Source organism: Medicago sativa, chromosome 8 (assembly GCF_051527215.1).
Source record: "Medicago sativa cultivar Bolivia chromosome 8, Bolivia_mono, whole genome shotgun sequence".
NCBI classification, from domain to species: domain Eukaryota; kingdom Viridiplantae; phylum Streptophyta; class Magnoliopsida; order Fabales; family Fabaceae; genus Medicago; species Medicago sativa.
The window spans coordinates 72,523,433-72,544,386 of record NC_140756.1 but is presented as its reverse complement, the minus strand read 5'-3'; the positions used below and the strand labels follow the sequence as shown (position 1 = coordinate 72,544,386).

Sequence of the window (20,954 nt, the reverse complement as noted above, 5' to 3'; positions counted from 1 at the left end):
TACATGTTAGTCGCAACTAGCAATTTAAAAATCATTTGTTCAAAAATAATCTTCATCTATATCAGACCCGTGCGATAGCACGGGTGAAAAGTCTAGTTTAAGTGTTAAATGAAGTACTCTAAAAGGTCAATGACACAAACAAGTATTTGTGCTTAAAAAACACCCCTCTATTATTATTATCATCTAAATTTTTTATTAAAATATTGACAAAAGAATAAATATTTTTGAGATCCCGTTAAAAAATGTTTATGGATGCTAATGCTATTATGCACGTTTAGGTCACAACTCACATGACTTAACTCAATTATTGAGATCGATGCCTTAACATCACATGACTCATTCCATATTTCCAGATTTTTTGTTTGCAGCTGCTAATACTATTAAGTATTAAGCATTTTTTTTTAAGGTTATTAGCGTCATTAGAGACAAAAACACTAATATATTTTTCTTTTCGTTTTCATTGGTAATAAATGATAAAAAATAATTAAGTAATGATAAAATCAGAATAAAAAAATGTTACACCAAAATAAAAATAAAGTTTTTGTAGGATTAGTTGTTGAAATAACTTATGTAATACCTGCGAAGTCTAACCTACTTTTGAAATTATAGGTTTGAGTCAAGCCTATTATCATTCATATGCTAAATGTTAACGCTTGACCTTTTTAAAGGCCTAATGAAACCCGAAAGCTTATTTAAAAGCTTATTTTACATTAAGGTCTAACAACACCTCTAAATCTACTACTAAATAGGTCAAGCCTTATGAAGGCCTATAACATACAAATAGATATCCTATTAAGTAACGAAATCTTACGAATGCCTAGCGACACCAACATACTTGCTACTAAATAACCAAATCATATTAAGATTTGAGTTTATTAAAAAAAAACTTCAACAATATCAATAATGAAAGAGATAATATATATAAAAAGCTTAATAGACCGGTCTGACAGGCTTAATAGGCTTTGTTGTAAGTCTTAGCCTGATCTATTTAATTAAATAGGCTTTATAAAAAGCTTAAGCCTAACCTTATTATTAAACGAGATGGATCGAGATAGGCTTCAATTAGACTACGTTGTAGCCCCCTGTCGGACGGCCTGACTTGTTCTCCATATGTCTATATCATTTTTTCCTTTTCTTTTTCCAGCCCTTCAATTAACATAAGAAAAAAGTTAAGAAAAAAAAATGCCATGTGTGGCAAGATTTCCTACCATATCAGCGCTTGTTACGTGACTGAGCTGATGGAGAACCAAAATAGAAAGAATCTTAAATACAAGGATAAAATCAATATTTTTATTTTTACAGGACTATTTTCAAACTTTGTGAACATTAAAGGGGTTATTTTAACAATTAATTCTTTTTTTTATGTGTCCTGTTATTTATAAATAAAAAAACGTAAAAGATCGCGTCATATGACCTATTATTTATATGGGGTTATAGTCGATTATTTTTAATATTAATTCATTTTAAAGTACACACATTTTGATGCATTTTTGTTGCTAAATTGGAACTCATAGCACATATGATAGAGTATATTTAATATCAATTTTCATTTTTTATTGATATATTTATTTATTTATTTATTAAAGAACATGATATAAGTGTCATAAATCTTAATTCATCAAATGATAACAATATTCAAAGTGTTAATCCGATACTGTGATCGGTGTTCGAATCTCGATTTTTTCACTTATATATGTGAGTTTTTAATAATTATCGTCGTCTCATTTATGTTGGATTAATTATTTAATTAATCAATTATGGATTGACAATAATCAATTATTATAAGTCGGTGTCATAATATAAATTATGGTCTATTGTGTTAAGCACTAATTATATGATGAATTTGAGTGATTGGACTTTTGTAACTAAATGGACCGTGATGGGTTGGACCATTTAGATAAGCCCAATGAGAGGTCCCTGCCCTCAGCCGTTTAGCTATTTAAACGTCATCCCATTAGACGGTTAATTATTCTGAATATTGGTGAAAACCTAGAGCTAGACGGAATGAGGGTAGTTACCCCTCTCATAATCTTTCGGCGTTGTCTACGGTTATCATTCATCAACCTAATTTAAAGGTACACAATTTCTTGTTCTTTCTTTGTTATTAATGATATGCTATAATTTGTATCTAGTGATCCATGGCTAAACTCTAAAACTTTCATCAATTGGTATCAGAGCCAACTAGATACAGTTATGGCTATTTTCCTGAAAATATGAATTCTACGTCGATTATGCTTTTATGGCTATTTGTTGTCTTGAAATCGTATGATTGGATCTAGATGCCATATATTTTGTTATTTTTCCAATCGTGTATGAGACAGCTCTTGAATCACGATCCATGTTTTAATATCTTGTTGCATTTATTCTCTCACTGATGTACGATATCGTATTGATAGTTATGTATTCTGTATACATGATTCAGTATATTATTATTTGCCTATCATCCCAAGAATTTTAGTGATACAAAAACTTGAATCCATATATTTGAGAGAATACCGTACCTATATGTTGCAGCAAATCATGTGAGATTTCTATTCACTGTGATTATTGAACGATTCATGAGAAACATAATCGAATCCCTTGTCGGACTTTCCAAAAACCCTAATTTTCTTAAATTTGTCATCAAGTCGATTATCCAAAAAAAAAAAAAATTTCCAATTTCATTTTATTTTATATTTTATGTCAAATAATTATTATTATAATTTTTGATTGATTTGGTATAAATTTGGAATAGTTTGATGCATGTGGATATTTTATATGATATTATTTGGCGATAAGTAAATTATATTCTCACATTTTTGTTGTGTGAAAATTACATGAATATTCCTTACTCTTGATTGACATTTATGAGAAATTTTACCCCCTCAAACTTGAGATTGATGTGTCAATGAGGAATTTTACATCCCTAATTAACTAGTAAATATTATATTATATTATTTTGGGATATAAATATAATTTATCTTGAGCCCAAAATATTCAGAAGATTTGATTTATTTTATACCCTTAAAATTTGGGATTTAAATTACTTTTGAAATCTCTATTTTTTTATGTAAATTGATATGAGAATCATATGTTCCTTTAAATCATGCATTCTTTAGATTTGAGTCTAAAATATAACATTTATGTAAATTATTCTTTTAAAGTGTTAGTATTGTGAAGAATCTTTAGACTCAGTCTTATATTCTTGTCTCAAATATCTTGTATAAACTAATATATTTTGAGAATTGTTGATATTGTATTTTTGATGCATGAATTTCAAAATTTTGTCAAATCTTGTAAGGATTAGATATCAATTAAATTGAGAATAATTTATTTCAAATCATGTATTCTCAATATTTGAGCTTAAACTGTTTTTGAAAATTCTCTCTTATATTTACTATTGTGAATTTATAGAAGGCTCAATTTTGTTAATTTTAATGCCAAGTATAATTAATTTATATTTTACGATTTTAAATATTCTTGGCATTATAAATATTCTAATGTAAGATATTCTTGAATTCATATTGTCTTAGCATAAAGATCCAAAGTTCACTAATTGATCATTCTTTTGACGACATATTTAAACTAAGACACTTGTCTTTGATTCTTGTCACAAATTGTTTTGAAGGGTCCTCATAATATTTTGTTTTCAAAATGAGTATAGTGAGTTGTATATATATATATATATATATATATATGTCATTTATATTAATTGAATATAATATTGACATATTTCTCTTTAATATACATTATACTTTCTGCTATACTCTCTAATCTAGGCCCGTAATTTATTACTCTAAATTTTGTGATAAATACTATTAGTGTGTCTTGTCGCAATTAAATATTTGGATCACAATTATGTTAAACTATGTATTTTTGTATATAGTAAATAATGCATTATTGCATTTTTAATGCTAAAATTATAATGATGAATTAAAATTTGTAAGCCTCTTTGTTGTTTATCTGTTAACTATTATCAAAACAACTTATTAAGAATGGAGGCAATTTTTGAAATATATATCATCCTTACATCTGAATTCTTATATAAATCATATTGATTTATAATTAGAGTCTCACATATGCTTATTTATAATTGCTTATTCTCTATTGATGAATATTTTTGAGATGACTATATTATAAGATATTCTCGTTAAGTCATCAAAATTCAGTGGCTCTAAGTATAAGGATGAATGTCACACTCTGCGAGGTAAGTTGTTATTTAATTATTTTATCCTCTTGTGACTTATTGCTTATTATTGCACATATGAAGAAATTTAGTTCTTCTTCTCTTTTGTTGTGCAATTATGATATCCTATATAGAAGTGAAATCCTTTTTCAGAATATTCTAAACAGAACTCTGTTGTTATATACTATTTTCTTACTATAATGCTCCATTTTGTATTTGTGTTTTTTCTAATTTATAGTGGGAGTATTGAAAAATTTTATTCTAAGAGTTCTTTTCTGGATAAATTAGAAAAACTATTTGACACACTTCTATTTCAAATAACAACTTTTGTTATTATACTACTTCATATAAAAGAAACTCTAAAGTCATATTTATGATGTGCTAATTTAAAATATTGTTAAGCACATTTGAATATGACCGAAGTTGAGTAAATTTAAGTATAATTGTTTATGCATGATATTATTGTATCATATTCTCTTAAGCATAAACATTATTTTTTTTGTATAATTGTAATCTCACCTATCGTGGGTACAATTATGCAAATTTTGTTAAATAGATTAGCATTATATTGGTAACAGTCATACCCTATCGGTGTGTTGTTATTAATATAATTGTTATTATTCAATGTACCTAAAATGTTTATACTTATGTCAATTATAATTAGAATACTCTATCAATGTTTAAATTTTGTAAGACATAAGAATGGTACATTGTGATGATATAGTTCTTACTTATTATCGTTAAGATCCTTGAATGAGATTAATATAAGTAAGTTACTTTGTTAAAAGACATGTAGAAAATTGTATAAATTTTGCAATCCAATATTATTACATTTTGAATTAAATTTCTACCTAAATGTGTTTTTTATATATATATAAATATATCGGATTGCTACTATCCCTTTGTTATGTGAGTGACGGACATACCCTATCGGTGTGACGTTACTTAACATATCATTTTGTGATAGAGAAATAGTTGACTATTTTATTTAAAATATCTTTCAAACCTTTTAATTCAACTATCATTGTCTATTCTCCATCAAGTGGGAGAATCATTGTTATGTATTGTGTAACGTGATGGACATACCCTATCGGTATGACATTACTTAACATAATCATCCTTTTGTGGGTAAGATAGTTTAACTATCATTCTTCAACAAGTGAGAAAAATTCTACATGTCAACTAACTATATCTCATAAACAAATATATTTATTTGTTTTTCATATTTTAGATATGAAATTTTTGTAGAGACTTATATTAAGGATATTAGTTATGCTATTGCTATTCTTTAATACTTATAGAAGCTTATGAATATTTTCTCTTATATCCTCAATGATAATAACATATAAGTCTCGTGTATTTCCGCTGCGTGTAACCTAATTGTTTCTCAAATTTGTGTAAGTATAAATTGTAGCATTTGAGTTTTGAGTGAGTTATTAAAATTGTGAACAGAGTCTTATATCCTATTTTTAGAGACTCATCTCACTCATATGATGATACATTTTTTATATAATCATCATACTCTGTCATATAACGGTTACTATGTTTATAAAATTTGATAGAAGTTTGGCAAGTGCACCAAATACTATCGAAGTAGTAAAAATATCGTTCCCACGAGGACTGTTTTTAATCTCAATAATTCAACTACGTTGTATTTTAGGATGTATAAAGGTTATTTTGATTTGCCACTAGGCAGTAGATTGGTTTGATTTCATAAAAAATAATTGCTAAAAATAAATTGGTTTTCAAGAATAAGAGAGAGATGAGTTTAGGTCTTTCGAATCATCTATGTTCCCCTAATTGTTATGTTGCACCTATTCGTATGAATGATCTTCTAATCCCACGATAGTTAACAAAATAGTCCTAATCAATCCCTTGAGTTAGGACCCTCTCCTTAAACTACAGCCCCTAATCCCTTAGGTGGTCTAATAATCTTTGAAGGTTTAAAGCACGTTAACCTAACATCACTAATAAACGATTATCCATTCCTAGACTAACCATGTTTATTAGAACAATTCAATAGGTCTAAGTAGAAAGCTATGGTCAGTAGTCATTCATTCTCACAAAATCATATTTATATTTGATCAGGATATAAAAAGCATTAAGAACAATTGAATTGAATAAAGACTAGAATATCATTCACAATAAATAGAGTTTCACAACATAATATCTCAATTAGGGTTACAACGAATCATCTCAGACCTAACCTCTAATAGATTTAGCTACTCATAATAATGTTTACAAATAACATAATCATTAGAGGTAATAAAACATACACAAAGTGGTTGGAAGATGAAGAAATCGTCCTCCTGGTCCTCCTTGTAGTTGTAAAATCGCACTTGGCTCTCTAGAATTCGTAACCCTTGTTTTTGGAATAGACTTCAGCATAAATAGGCACAGAATATCGCCCAAATCGTGTCACGTTTTAAGTGAATCGTGACACGTTTTTACCTTCTGGAGCAAGAAACTGAATTAGGGTTTCACCAAATCGTGTCACGTTTTACCAATCGTGACACGTTTTCCTAATGTCGAAACAAGGCTTCTTGTGCTTCCCAAATCGTGTCACGTTTATACCAAATCGTGACACGTTTTATTTCTTTGCGTTTCCTTCAGTTTTTCTGCTCTTTTTGCTGCATAAGTCTTCTGTGAACTCCTTTTTGTGATGAAAATACATATAAAATTACGTAATGACAAGGTGTCATCACAACCCCAAACTTAAACCATTCCTTGTCCTCAAGGAATTTACTTGCAAAGCTGACAATCGACAGTGAAATAACAATTACCTATTCAAGCAGTAGTACCCAAAAGTTCAACACCTTACTAGCTAATGATGAGCTAGTTTGACTTGTATGCATCCACCACTTCACAACTCCACGCAAATATTTGAAATAGGGTTCTACCAGTCGACATGCAGATCTACATATTACCATACGCTTGAAAAGTTTCTAAACATCAATCAAAGTCAATATCATTACACACTTTTGAGGTCTTTAGGGTTATAACGGGGCTTAGGTGAAAGGTGGGACATATTTGGATAAGTAGGCTACACAAAATTAGAGTTAGGCATTCCTACGGAAGTTAAAGAACAAATTCAATCCTACGATCATTCACCTTGTGGAATAACAATCAATGCAAAGGTACTAGAGAATATTTATAACTTTTAGGGACAATCGAGTTTGAAGTTACTCACATGTTTCAAAGTTTGGTCCCTTTTTCATCATTCATTTCATCTTTTTTTTTTTCATACATCAATTTTTTTGAAATGTATTTTTGCCTTTTGCATGACAATTCTTTTTCTTTTTGTTCTCTTATTCTCTAGTACCCCCACCCCAAACTTAATTGGTTGCAAATTCCAATAGCAACCCCAAACTTAATTTTAAGCAACATTCTACAATGCCTAACTCAGAAAAACAATAAGGGACAAGTCCTAGAAGTCTCTAAGTTTGTAATGTAGTTTGTCACCGAACAAAAAGTTCTAATCCTACCGGCTCAAAGTGGCTAAGAAAAGGATAAAGTTTAACAATTATAGTCAGGGTAGGCTTCAAAAGGCTCACAGGACCAAGCACTTTTGCCTCAGTGTGTAATTAACAAAGACCAATCAATAATAGAGAAACAATGCAAGTTCTAGAAATGTAGTTGCATGGAAAACTAAGCTAAATATAAGTAAATTGAAAAACAAAATATGGCAATGAACCTTATGGCTGAGATTTCTGGGAGTATGTGACTACCTAGCAACGCCGTACACTTCGCCTTTGAAAACCAAGTCACTCCTCCTTTTGAACTTTTGGAATACCACTTGAACAACTATTTGTTATCAAACTGTAAAAAGTCAACTAAACAAACAAATTCATCAATAATAAACAAGTGCAGGAATAATTACATAAACGGGGGGAATAAAACCGAGTTAAACTTAATTAAAAGCAATAAAAATTGTTTGAACATAAAATTAAAGTTACATAACCAAAGTGCTGAAACAAAAAACAGAAAAATAAAAATAGGTGGGCCATCAGTAGCCCACTCAATCCTGCATCTGGTCCTCCGGAATCCAAGTGTTGGGGTCCTCCTCTGCATAGGTATCCTCCCCAAAGTGCTGCCTAGACTGAGCTCCACCAGCAGCAAAGTCAGCTCGGATCTCCTGCTCTCTATCCTGAGCTCGACCTCTGGTGACATCAAAGTAGTGGTCCATAGCCTCCTCGGACCCATCAAAGCGCTCGAAAGACCCAGTCATCTTCCTCCTGTTGAGGCAGACCGCCTCAGTGAACTCCTGACCAAACCTAGGACGGTTCCAATACTCCTGATCTGACACCTCATTCATCCAGTTGGCATGGCCGAACATGTAGTCCAGCATCATAGGATGAATAGGTGCATAGGCACCCTGCTGGCTGCTCCCCTCTCCAGCAAAAGTCTGACTCTGAGGTGGTGGCGGTGGCTGTTGTGGTGGTGGCGGCTGTGGCTGTCCTGCTGCTGCTGCCTCGGCACCCATGATAGTCTGCATGCGGTCATGATAATCCTTGACAAAGCCATCCATGTAAGTGTCGGTGATGGGCTTCATCATTGCTGCACTCAAATCATTAGCAAACAAATCGCACTCCTCCTCCTCACAAAGCCAATTGATAAGGCTCAAATGAGGGAGTGCCTTCTTGGTACCTGAAGCAAACATATAGATATTGTCGGCAATTAACTCACCAACATTGATGGGTGTACCATCAAGAATAGCAGACAGCGTCAACAAGCGGGGCAGCGGAATCTCTGAAGTACAAGAGGTGCCCTCAATAGTTTGCACCACAAAAGATGCCCACGCCTTTGCATGGGGCTTGAAGTCAGCCCTCAACAGCATATGTGACCCTCCATGCCACTTAGCACCTTCAACACAAATCTGCATTAGCAACTCCTCCCACCTTTCATCATCCCAATTCTTGCACTCCTCCATCCTCCTCTTGACATCACAAATCTCCGGTGGCACAATCTCCAGCAACTGATTAATCCTTTCCGGGCTATAGTCTATCTCCTTCCCCCTCACATAGGACACATACTTCCTCCCCATATACCTAGCATTAGAATAGAATTCTATCCCAATGGTTTTGTTGGCCTGCTCGAAAATCATACTAACAAGGGACTCCCACCCTCTCTCAGTGATCACTTGATGGAACTCAGGGTTGGAGATGAGTTTGGTGAAATCAAAACCTCTCTCCGGGATCACCCTATAGCCTCGGATGTCCTTGAAACGGTCACGGGCAGCAGTATTATAAAACCGGTGGTTGATGGACGGTGGGGGTGCGGTGTTAGGGCTAGGTTTGACAGGTTGTTTTCGTTTGGGGGCTATTTTGGCCTTTTTGGCTGGTTGGGATGTGGCTTGGGACTTGCCTTTGTTGCGGGTCTCAACCATGGTTAGGGTTAGGATTTAGAGAAGAAACAAAACTGGATATTAGGGTTAGGGTTAAGATGGAGATAATGGGTTTGGTTGTTTGTTGGTGATGATGAAGGTGTATGGTAATGGTTTGGTGATTAGAAGATGAAAAGATGAAGATTTTTGGTAGAAAAGGGTTAGAAAATCGTAGGTTAGGGTTCTGGGAAAATTTTGGCAGAGTTTGGCTACTTTTGGAAGTGAATGGAATGAAAATCGTGTTGGATATATTTATAGGCTGGGAAAATCGTGCCACGTTTTGCCAAAAACGTGTCACGATTTTGTTTTGTAACGGTTAAATTTTTGAAACTGCTACAATCGTGTCACGTTTGGGCTAAACGTGTCACGATTTTTCATTTTTTGAAAATTTTCTTGCCCAGAAATCGTGTCACGTTTTGGCCAACGTGTCACGATTTCCAATTGTCGAATTGCACCAATTTGAGACTTAGAAAAATTTTTAGGTGCCAAAATTCGTGTCACGATTTCAGCATCGTGACACGTTTTCTGGAAATGTCGAATGGCACCCTTTTTTTTACTTAGAAAAATTTCTGGGAGGAGCTTCAGAGGGGGCAAATCGTGTCACGTTTGGCCCAAAACGTGTCACGATTTGCACAGTATTGGAAAACAACAAATTTTCTTCCTCTGTTCGTTTCAGCAAAAAAATCTTTTTGTATTTTTGAATATTTGAAAGCAATAAAAAGGAAATAAAAAATACTACCTGAAATCTAAATGTGGGTTGCCTCCCACCAAGCGCTTCTTTACCGTCACTAGCTTGACTCATGACCATCCCTAAGGATTAGTTGATGTGGCTCCCTCTTCATTGTTTTGGAGTCCTCCTTCACGGTACCGTTCCAGCTTTTGTTCCTTACCCTTGAAAGTTCCTTGTGCACCAGACTTCTTGATGTCTATAGCTTCATCAACAGGCTTGTTTCTTGCCATCCCTTCGTCACAGTACCTCCTAATTCTTTCCAAAGTATCAGAGAGAGTTGAATGCATACACCATCGAAAAGCAGCCGGCCCATTACGCATCCCATAGGGAATCCTTCTATAAGCCAATTTACCACCTGGACCAGTGGTAGTAGTCTTTATTTCATTTTTACCAGTTGTCAATCCCCCATACTTGTTGTCACGGATGTCTCCTGATGATTGTTGGTGCATCTGTTCTTTGCTTACTTCCAGTTGCTTAACACCCTCTATCTTTCCAAAATCTTCAATCACTTCTTGTCTATCTATAGATTCCACACTTTCCACCTCCGTAGATTGAATAGATTGAGATTCAAGTGTTTTATCTTCAACAGTTTCTTCCACAACATCAATCCGGTAACACTTGGGATTCTCATCTTGGTGTTTCATTGCCTCAAAGATATTGAAGACTACCTGCTCCTTATGGAATCTCAACATTAGCTCTCCACGTTCAACATCAATCAAAGCACGACCAGTTGCAAGGAAAGGTCTTCCTAGAATGAGTGGCATGTCTTCATCTTCAGCCATATCTAGGACCACAAAATCTGCTGGGAACACCAAGTCATTAACCTTGACTAGCACATCTTCAAATATACCGACAGGATAAGAGATTGACCGATCAGCTAAAGTAATGGTCATTCTTGTTGGTTTTGGTTCCCCACACTTAAGCTTCTTCATCATTGAAAGTGGCATCAGATTTATACTTGCTCCCAAGTCACATAAAGCTCTTCCAATGTCTACCGGTCCAATTGAACAAGGGATAGTAAAAGCACCAGGATCCTTCAGCTTAGGTGGCAACTTCTTTTGAAGAATAGCACTACAATTCTCAGAAAGTGCTATGTTCTCATCATCCTTAGGCTTCCTTCGTTTAGTCAACAAGTCTTTCATGAACTTAGCATACAACGGCATTTGATCAAGGGCTTCACCGAAAGGAATATTCACCTGAAGTTGTGAGAAAAGTTGCATGAACTTCTTGAATTGGCCTTCATCCTTTTCTTTCTTCTTCGAAAGGTGAGGGTATGGAAGCTTCACATATGATGGAATAACCTGTGGTTTGTCTCCATCTTTCAAAATTTGACTCTTCGACTTCCTCAAGATTGAATCTTCATCAATTAATCTCTCACTTTTTTCTCCCTCTATTTTTTTCTTCCTTTCGTTTTCAACTACTCCATGATCATTTTCTTTTTCAACTACACCCTCATCATTCTTTTCAACTACATCATTCTCCTCCACCTCAACTACTTCATCAACCTTCTTTGGAGCTTTTGGAACTAAAGGTGTCAAAACCTTTTTGCTCCTCAGTTCAATAGCATTGCAAGACTCATTCTTAGGGTTATCTTTAGTGTTACCTGAGAATCCGCCTTTGTTTTGTTCAGCCAACTGCTTAGCTAATTGCCCCAGTTGAGTTTCAAGCATCTTCCTAGAAGCTTCATTGTTCTTTCTTTCAGCTTCTTGACTCTTCTTCATCTCTTCAAAGTTGCCTTGAGTCATCTTCATGAAATTCATCATAGTTTCTTCAAGAGCTGATGGCTTCCTTTGTTGTTGTTGAGGAGGAGTAAGCATTTGAGAATTTAAAGCATTGTTATTTGAGTAGCTTAGATTTGGATGCTTATTAATGCCTGAATTGTAGTATTGATTCTGCCTTTGATAACCTCCCATGAAGTTAGCTTCTTCACTTGATCCTTCCGGAACACATTCACCGTTTGGATGTTCTTCACCACATAAGTCACATTTGATTGCAGCCACTTGTTGTTGCTTATGAGCCAAAGTGAAGCCTTGAAACTCCTTAGTTAGAGCTTCGATTTGTTTGTTCATAGCTGCTTGGTTAGCAAGGATAGCAGTTTGTTCACTCACCCCAAACACTCCTCTTTCTTTCTTTTTAGCTTGATCACGATACTCATTGCCAGCCATGTTTTCAATTAGAGCTTGAACTTCATGATCAGTTTTACTTTTGAGACTACCTCCCGCGGAAGCATCTAAGAACATTCGAGTGTTTGGTGTTACCCCCTCAGTGAAGATTTGGAGGTATTGCTTCTCGGTGAACTCATGATTAGGGCATCTCTTGAGAAGCAAATTGAATCGCTCCCAAGCATCGTACAATGATTCACCTTCTCCTTGCTTGAAGTTAGAGATCTCCATCTTCTTGTCCCAATACTTAGACATAGGGAAGTATTTCTCCAAGAACTTCAGCTCTAACTCTTCCCATGTTTGGACAGTCCCGTTTGGAATTGTTAGCAACCAATCTTTTGCTCTTCCCGTCAAGGTGAAAGGAAACAGCCTTAGCTTCTTTTGTGCTTCAGTCACGGTGGCTGGTTGCACACAAAACTCACAGGTTTCAGCAAAACGGCTCAAGTGTTCATGAGGACTCATAGCTTCAGTCCCATCGAATTGCTTGTCCCTCAAACCATTGAGGACAGTTGTCTTGATGTCGAACGCTACGGGGTTAGCTGGTTGAAAAGTGTGGGTCAGTTGACCGCGATGAGTGGCTAACCCGTAGTCTCCAAGCTTAGGTCTTGGTGGTACAACTCCTTCTCCTTCCATAGTTGCAGATTTAGGAGAAGAGATTGTTTCAGATTCACTTGAGAGTTGCTCCGGTACTTGTTCTCGAACACCCGGTGGAACGGATTGAGCTAACCTTTGCGATCGGACAGCTTTCCGAAGTGCTCTAGCAGTTCTTTCAATCTCCGGATCGTACTCTAGGTCGTCAGAGCTCTGTTTACCTCGCATAAACAGCAAAATACCTTAGTAGCACTGCACAACGCAAAGTAATCAAGTGAATATGAAAACAGAAAAATAAAAATTAAAAACAGAAAATTAAATTGCAAAAACCCTAAACTATAACGTAATTGCCTTGTTGAAATAATTCAACAGTCCCCGGCAACGGCGCCAAAAACTTGATAGAAGTTTGGCAAGTGCACCAAATACTATCGAAGTAGTAAAAATATCGTTCCCACGAGGACTGTTTTTAATCTCAATAATTCAACTACGTTGTATTTTAGGATGTATAAAGGTTATTTTGATTTGCCACTAGGCAGTAGATTGGTTTGATTTCATAAAAAATAATTGCTAAAAATAAATTGGTTTTCAAGAATAAGAGAGAGATGAGTTTAGGTCTTTCGAATCATCTATGTTCCCCTAATTGTTATGTTGCACCTATTCGTATGAATGATCTTCTAATCCCACGATAGTTAACAAAATAGTCCTAATCAATCCCTTGAGTTAGGACCCTCTCCTTAAACTACAGCCCCTAATCCCTTAGGTGGTCTAATAATCTTTGAAGGTTTAAAGCACGTTAACCTAACATCACTAATAAACGATTATCCATTCCTAGACTAACCATGTTTATTAGAACAATTCAATAGGTCTAAGTAGAAAGCTATGGTCAGTAGTCATTCATTCTCACAAAATCATATTTATATTTGATCAGGATATAAAAAGCATTAAGAACAATTGAATTGAATAAAGACTAGAATATCATTCACAATAAATAGAGTTTCACAACATAATATCTCAATTAGGGTTACAACGAATCATCTCAGACCTAACCTCTAATGGATTTAGCTACTCATAATAATGTTTACAAATAACATAATCATTAGAGGTAATAAAACATACACAAAGTGGTTGGAAGATGAAGAAATCGTCCTCCTGGTCCTCCTTGTAGTTGTAAAATCGCACTTGGCTCTCTAGAATTCGTAACCCTTGTTTTTGGAATAGACTTCAGCATAAATAGGCACAGAATATCGCCCAAATCGTGTCACGTTTTAAGTGAATCGTGACACGTTTTTACCTTCTGGAGCAAGAAACTGAATTAGGGTTTCACCAAATCGTGTCACGTTTTACCAATCGTGACACGTTTTCCTAATGTCGAAACAAGGCTTCTTGTGCTTCCCAAATCGTGTCACGTTTATACCAAATCGTGACACGTTTTATTTCTTTGCGTTTCCTTCAGTTTTTCTGCTCTTTTTGCTGCATAAGTCTTCTGTGAACTCCTTTTTGTGATGAAAATACATATAAAATTACGTAATGACAAGGTGTCATCAAAATTCTGTGGAATTTTAATTGTGAAAAGGAGATCTTGTGTTATAAAATTCTTAAATGAAAATTTACGTTCTCCTTACTTCTAAATGCAGAATATGTGGTTAACTACGAAACCCAATTCTTGATAATATCTGCCATTGATAAAATATGTATTTATGGGGGTTTCATATTATTCTTGAGTTACCACTTGTGTTAATAATTCTGCTATGCTCATGTGCAAAATATGTGGTTGAGTTCATGAAACTCTATTGGCTAAAATTATATAACCACTTATGTTGATAATCTTGCACTAGTAATTGAGTATCCCACTGTTGAATATTACATTATTATAATATTTTGTATCAGTGATCACTAATGAGAATCCCACTTACTCTTGTTTATATATATGTGGGATCAGTGGGAGTGTGTACACAATATTATATATTATGAGCTCAAATGAGAAATCTCACTCCTGTTTATATATATATATGTGAGATCAAGAACTGTTGAATATTACATTATTATAATATTTTGTATCAGTGATCACTAATGAGAATCCCACTTACTCTTGTTTATATATATGTGGGATCAGTGGGAGTGTGTACACAATATTATATATTATGAGCTCAAATGAGAAATCTCACTCCTGTTTATATATATATGTGAGATCAAGAGAAATGTGTACACAATATTATTGTTGTTATCGCCATATACTCTTGTGCACACTATAAAATATGGCATAGCTTAAGAGACTTTAAACTTTAGTCTCATTCTATTATATTGAGATATATGTTAAAATTCTATCGATCTCAATGAGCATCATAATTGGATGCTTAAGTCAATTTTGTTGGAATATGCACAATAACCTCGTAGCATGCAAATATATATTGTGCTTCTGTTTTACCAACATTCCACATTTTTTTAGGTCATAAATAGTAAGTACAATGGATAATATCAATACTCCTATCGAGTATGATATTGTGTTCTTGTGGTACTTATAATTTGAGATAATCATAAATGTTCTTTTGTTATTGACATTCTAGTGGCCACATTAATCCACTTTTTTTTTCTTTAAACTAAGTGTCTATGTTAATCCAATTTGGGGATTATTGAATTTCCTATTTTGCTATTATGGATTTTCATAGTCACATTTTTTGTAAAACTTGGATTAATTGAATGTCGTAGAACATTTATTGATTTTGACTATATGTAATTACACTCTTAATAGGCTATCCCTATAAGTAATTACTATTCGTGTAACTATGTGGATATAAGACTTCTGTAATATTGAAAACTCATTGGCAGAACCACTAACCACAGACTTATGTATATGAGTATTGTAACTCATAATGATTTGATCAAGTCTATGTTATTTTGGGTTAGTGGGAGTTTGTTATAGCATTTTTAAAATGCTTGGGCTATTCTTTAGTGACATATTCTTTTTAATTCAAACGTGTCGCTATAGATTCATCATTTGTTAGAAAAGTGAGTCTTTGATCTGTATGATTTGTTTTCCCTATCGGATTCAATTTCTGCAGCATTAAAGCTTACTTCTCTTTTGAATGATTAGTGCTTTGACCATACATGTAATTTTAAATTTTAAATTCTTTATGACAAGTGAATTTTTTATCCTTTCAGTAATTGAGTATTGTCATCCAAGTGGGAGATTGTTGGATTAATTATTTAATTAATCAATTATGGATTGACAATAATCAATTATTATAAGTCGGTGTCATAATATAAATTATGGTCTATTGTGTTAAGCACTAATTATATGATGAATTTGAGTGATTGGGCTTTTGTAACTAAATGGACCGTGATGGGTTGGACCATTTAGATAAGCCCAATGAGAGGTCCCTGCCCTCAGCCGTTTAGCTATTTAAACGTCATCCCATTAGACGGTTAATTATTCTGAATATTGGTGAAAACCTAGAGCTAGACGGAATGAGGGTAGTTACCCCTCTCATAATCTTTCGGCGTTGTCTACGGTTATCATTCATCAACCTAATTTAAAGGTACACAATTTCTTGTTCTTTCTTTGTTATTAATGATATGCTATAATTTGTATCTAGTGATCCATGACTAAACTCTAAAACTTTCATCAATTTATTCACCAAAATATATAAAATAATATTGCAATGTATGCTTGATTGACCGCACGTGTTTTTCTTTTGTAAATGTAAATTTAAATAATTCTTTGATGCTTATGGTCTGTGTGGACCGTTGCTACTTGCTAGGGAAGGTGGAGGAATTAAAAAATAAAGAAAACTATAGAACTATTGTCCTATAAAAAGATCAAATAATGGAGACTCCAATTCAGCACAAAGCTTGAAAGTACAAAACAGAGAATTTTCTCACTCTTCCCTGTTTGAAGGAACAACACTTCATTACACAAGTGTCATAATGGAAGAAATCAACAACACACCAATGAACGTATCAGAAGAAACCAGCAAATGGCTTTCTGATTTGGTAAGAAAATTAAAGGCAAATTAACATATTATTGATTATATAAGTAAATTCTTTATCATTTTAAATTTTAATTTTTTTTTGTTGTTGCAGGAAATGGATGAGTATAATTTGTTTCCTGAAGAATGCAACCTAAACTTCCTTGATGCTAATGAGGAAGAGTTTCTTCCACAAGAACAAACCCAACAACAATGTTTGAGTTCAGAGTCCAATTCCACAACTATCACCAACTCATTCACTGATGAAACAACTTTTGACTCTTTTGACTTTGGTTTTGAAATTGAGAGACCAACCATGGAGCTGAAAACAATTGTTAGTGACAACAACATCATTGAAACCATTTCACCAAAACTTTCTCCATCATCATCTAACTCATCTTTGCACTCTCAGATTTTGTCTTTTGACAACCTCCCAAATTCTCCTCCTACCAACACCCCCCAGTTTTGTGGACTCACTCCTGCCTTAAACTCAAAGTCAAAACAGAACAAAACAGTGTCAGTGTTTCCACCCCAAATGAGAAACATTCATGTCTCAACTCAAAATCCTAAAGGGTTATCCAAAACTCAAAACTTTGCAACAAAAACATCTCAAACCAAAAGGTCTCGAGCCAACGCCGATGACCATATCATGGCTGAAAGAAAGCGAAGAGAGAAACTTAGCCAAAGCTTCATTGCTCTTGCAGCTCTTGTTCCTAACCTGAAAAAGGTAACACTTCACACTTATGTTTGAAGGCGTGTCTCATGTTTGTCACGAATCAGTGTCCAACACGACACTAATACACATTATTACATACAATAATGTCAATTTTACGAATAATTAGTAATATTGACATGTTACTGTCGATGTTGTGTCTTGGTGTCTGTGTTAAGACAATAAATCAATTTTGATTACCCCACTAGCTAAATAGCACTCAAATCATTGTATTTTTATTTTCATCATGAATTGTTAACATCTTCTGATCAAATACTGTTATAAAATTTGGTAGATGGACAAGGCTTCTGTATTAGCTGAGTCTATCACATACGTGAAAGAGCTTAAAGAGCGTTTGGAAGTTTTGGAAGAACAAAACAAGAAAACAAAGGTAGAGTCCGTGGTTGTTCTGAAGAAACCAGACCATAGTATCATTGATGATGATGATGATGATGATAGCTCATCATATGATGAGAGTATTGAAGGTGCTACTGATTCATCCTTTCAAGTGCAAGCAAAAGTGTCAGGGAAAGAGATGCTGATTCGGATTCACTGCCAGAAGCACAAGGGGATTCTGGTGAAAGTCATGGCTGAGATTCAAAGCTTACAATTGTTTGCTGTGAATAGCAGTGTCTTACCCTTTGGGGATTCCATTGACATTACTATCATTGCTCAGGTAAAGGACAATCTCTACCTACCTTAATAATTGCCACTAAATATTCATTGTTTAAAAGAGAATGCCACTAAACATTTTTTCACTATTTTTAAGTATTATTATTTTGTTTGAGGCACTAATTATTATTAATTATTATTAGGGTCATGCTAACCGGTACTCCGAGAAACTTGTTAAGCATAAAAAAAGGAATTTATTACCATAAAAAGAAACTTCGTTAACTTATTTATGAATTAATTACACAGTTTTCAATGCAATAATTACTATATAATTTTCTTTTTAATATCATTAATCAATGCCCCGGTTAGCATTTCATTAATTATTATTATCATTATTACATTTTTTGTCTAGGGGCCAAATGTGTCACTCAGATGACCCTCGCTTTCAAAATCAATGTTGTTTTAGTCTAAAAAATTAGAATAAGTGTTGTTTTATTTTTCTATTGTAGTGTTAGTCAATTTATTTTAATTTTACTATTAAACTTGTGTTGTTTTTTTTTTTTGGAAATGTTAACTTGTGCCCTTAAGGCACAAGTTAATTATTCGAGTGTAGAAATAATTTATTGGAGTGTGTGCAATGTATTTAATTTTTAACTTTTTATTCAATTAAATGCACAAAATTTTAAGGAATACTTCTTCTTTTGGGTTTTTTAACATGTGCCCTAAGGGCACAAGTTAACACTACTTTTTTTTATATCAGGATATTAAATTTATGTTGCAATACATCATCACTTCCAATTAATTATAACAGCCAACAATTATTGACGATACTTTTAAAAAATTATTACACGTATTCATGAAAGGGAGGGCGTATTTTATTCTAGGCTGTTTTCTATCTGTTTCTTTTTAGGAATTTTGTTTAGGAGTATCTTTTTTTTTTTATTATTATTTTTGTCTTATTTGCCCACGAGTTGTTTAATTGTATTAAAATACTATTGTTATACTTTTGTAGATGGGTGAAGGGTACAACTTGAGCATAAAGGAACTTGTCAAGAACCTACGCATGGCAGCATTGAAGTTTATGTCATCAAAGCATGAATGAACAAGGCACTTATGTTGTTGCTGCCATTTGACATAAAAATCACAGAAGCTGTTAATCACATTTAATATGAATCTGCAGCTACGATGTAGATCCTGAGAATGCAAACCCTTTCTATAAATAGCATGTGATAATCTGCTCATGAGCACAGTGTTCGATCCCTAGAAGATATGTTTAATATATATTGAGGTCGATTTTGTATGATATTGTCACTCTAGTTGAGATCGTAGGAATATGTTCATTTCACATGGACTAATTAATAGGAGTTTCAACTTGTAACAGATATTATGAGTTAATATTGGGTTAAGATCTTTGTTATATGCAGAGGTTGAAGTTCGAACCCCGAACATTTTACTTATTCATCTTAAAAAATGAATTCTAGTCACTAGTCTACTTGAAGAAGAAAAAAAAGACAAATTTTTTAGAACATTTATAAAATAATACATGGTGGTGGAATTCATTAGTGGTAAGATCCAATTTCTACTTTTTGCGTTCATCTCTTTCTAAATTAAATTTTCCGTTTATTTTTAGAAATGAAGAGGATCCTAACTCGTTAAAATAGTGGAGAAGGATCTCTTCATTTTTCAAAATAAATGGAGGATATCATTTAGAGGGAGATAAACACAAATAGATAGAAAATCCGACCACCATTAGGTATTTTATTTTTTTCCGAATTTTTTTTGCGTCTTTACTACATGCATGAATCTCTATTGAATATCTCCAACTTTTTATTTGTAATAATGGTTTTTTTTACTATAATATTGATACGAAGTTTTCATCGCCGTTTAGCGGAAACGAATCTCCATCCTTTGGGACACACAATGTAGGTTCTCCTCTCTCAACTGAATTTTTTCTATACGCATGAGGCATGAACTGAAATCTTCATCACATATTTAAAGAGCTCACATCCTTTACTACTTGTACTAATCGATGGTTAATAATGTCAAACACATTACCGTTTTTTTTAAGGGAAACACATTAATACTCCGTCCGTTTTGATATAGGAGGGAAACACATTATTTTTAAGAAGTAGTACGTTGTTGTGTCATAAAATAGAAATACGAATCACGTGCTCTCACGTGGCATCCTCAAATGAAAAACTATTCCAGAGAATGATTTTACGCGGATGTGAAAATCCCAGCTCGATTGCCTCTTAAAAAAAATAAAATAATGACACATGATTCATGACCCATCTTTCGGTTCCTGAAAATTCAACACATCGTAGTAGTTACAAGAGGATTTTAGAAACTTTATACTCCCTCCGTCCCAGAATAACTGACCCATTTTCTAAAAAAAAATGTCCCAAAATAACTGACTCATTTCAATTTTCAATACAACTTTCATCATTTCCAATACAATATAACACTAAATAATACTACTTTTATCATTCTCAATACAATATATTCCACTTTCCCCTTTATTTATACATTTTTTTTAATCTGTGTGAAAAATCAAAGTAGGTCAATTAAACCGGGACGGAGGTAGTATAAGATTATGTTTTCTTCCCTCAAAATAAAAAAGATTATGTTTTCTGT

The 20,954-nt window shown here is 33.7% G+C and overlaps 1 protein-coding gene and 1 non-coding gene across 2 annotated transcripts; both read left to right on the top strand.

The window, feature by feature from the left end:
- The first annotated feature begins 12,573 nt into the window (after positions 1-12,573).
- Positions 12,574-12,680, top strand: LOC146901250 (small nucleolar RNA R71). Its single transcript, XR_015024416.1, has one exon. It is a non-coding gene; the product is annotated as a small nucleolar RNA R71 (small nucleolar RNA).
- Positions 12,681-16,870: 4,190 nt separating this feature from the next.
- LOC146901249 (transcription factor bHLH25-like) lies at positions 16,871-19,737 on the top strand. The gene is made up of 4 exons (XM_085731797.1): positions 16,871-17,021; positions 17,112-17,723; positions 18,004-18,384; positions 19,333-19,737. The coding sequence occupies exons 1-4, from the start codon at positions 16,956-16,958 to the stop codon at positions 19,420-19,422; spliced, it is 1,149 nt and encodes a 382-aa protein (XP_085587923.1). The 5' UTR covers positions 16,871-16,955; the 3' UTR covers positions 19,423-19,737.
- Positions 19,738-20,954: the final 1,217 nt, after the last annotated feature.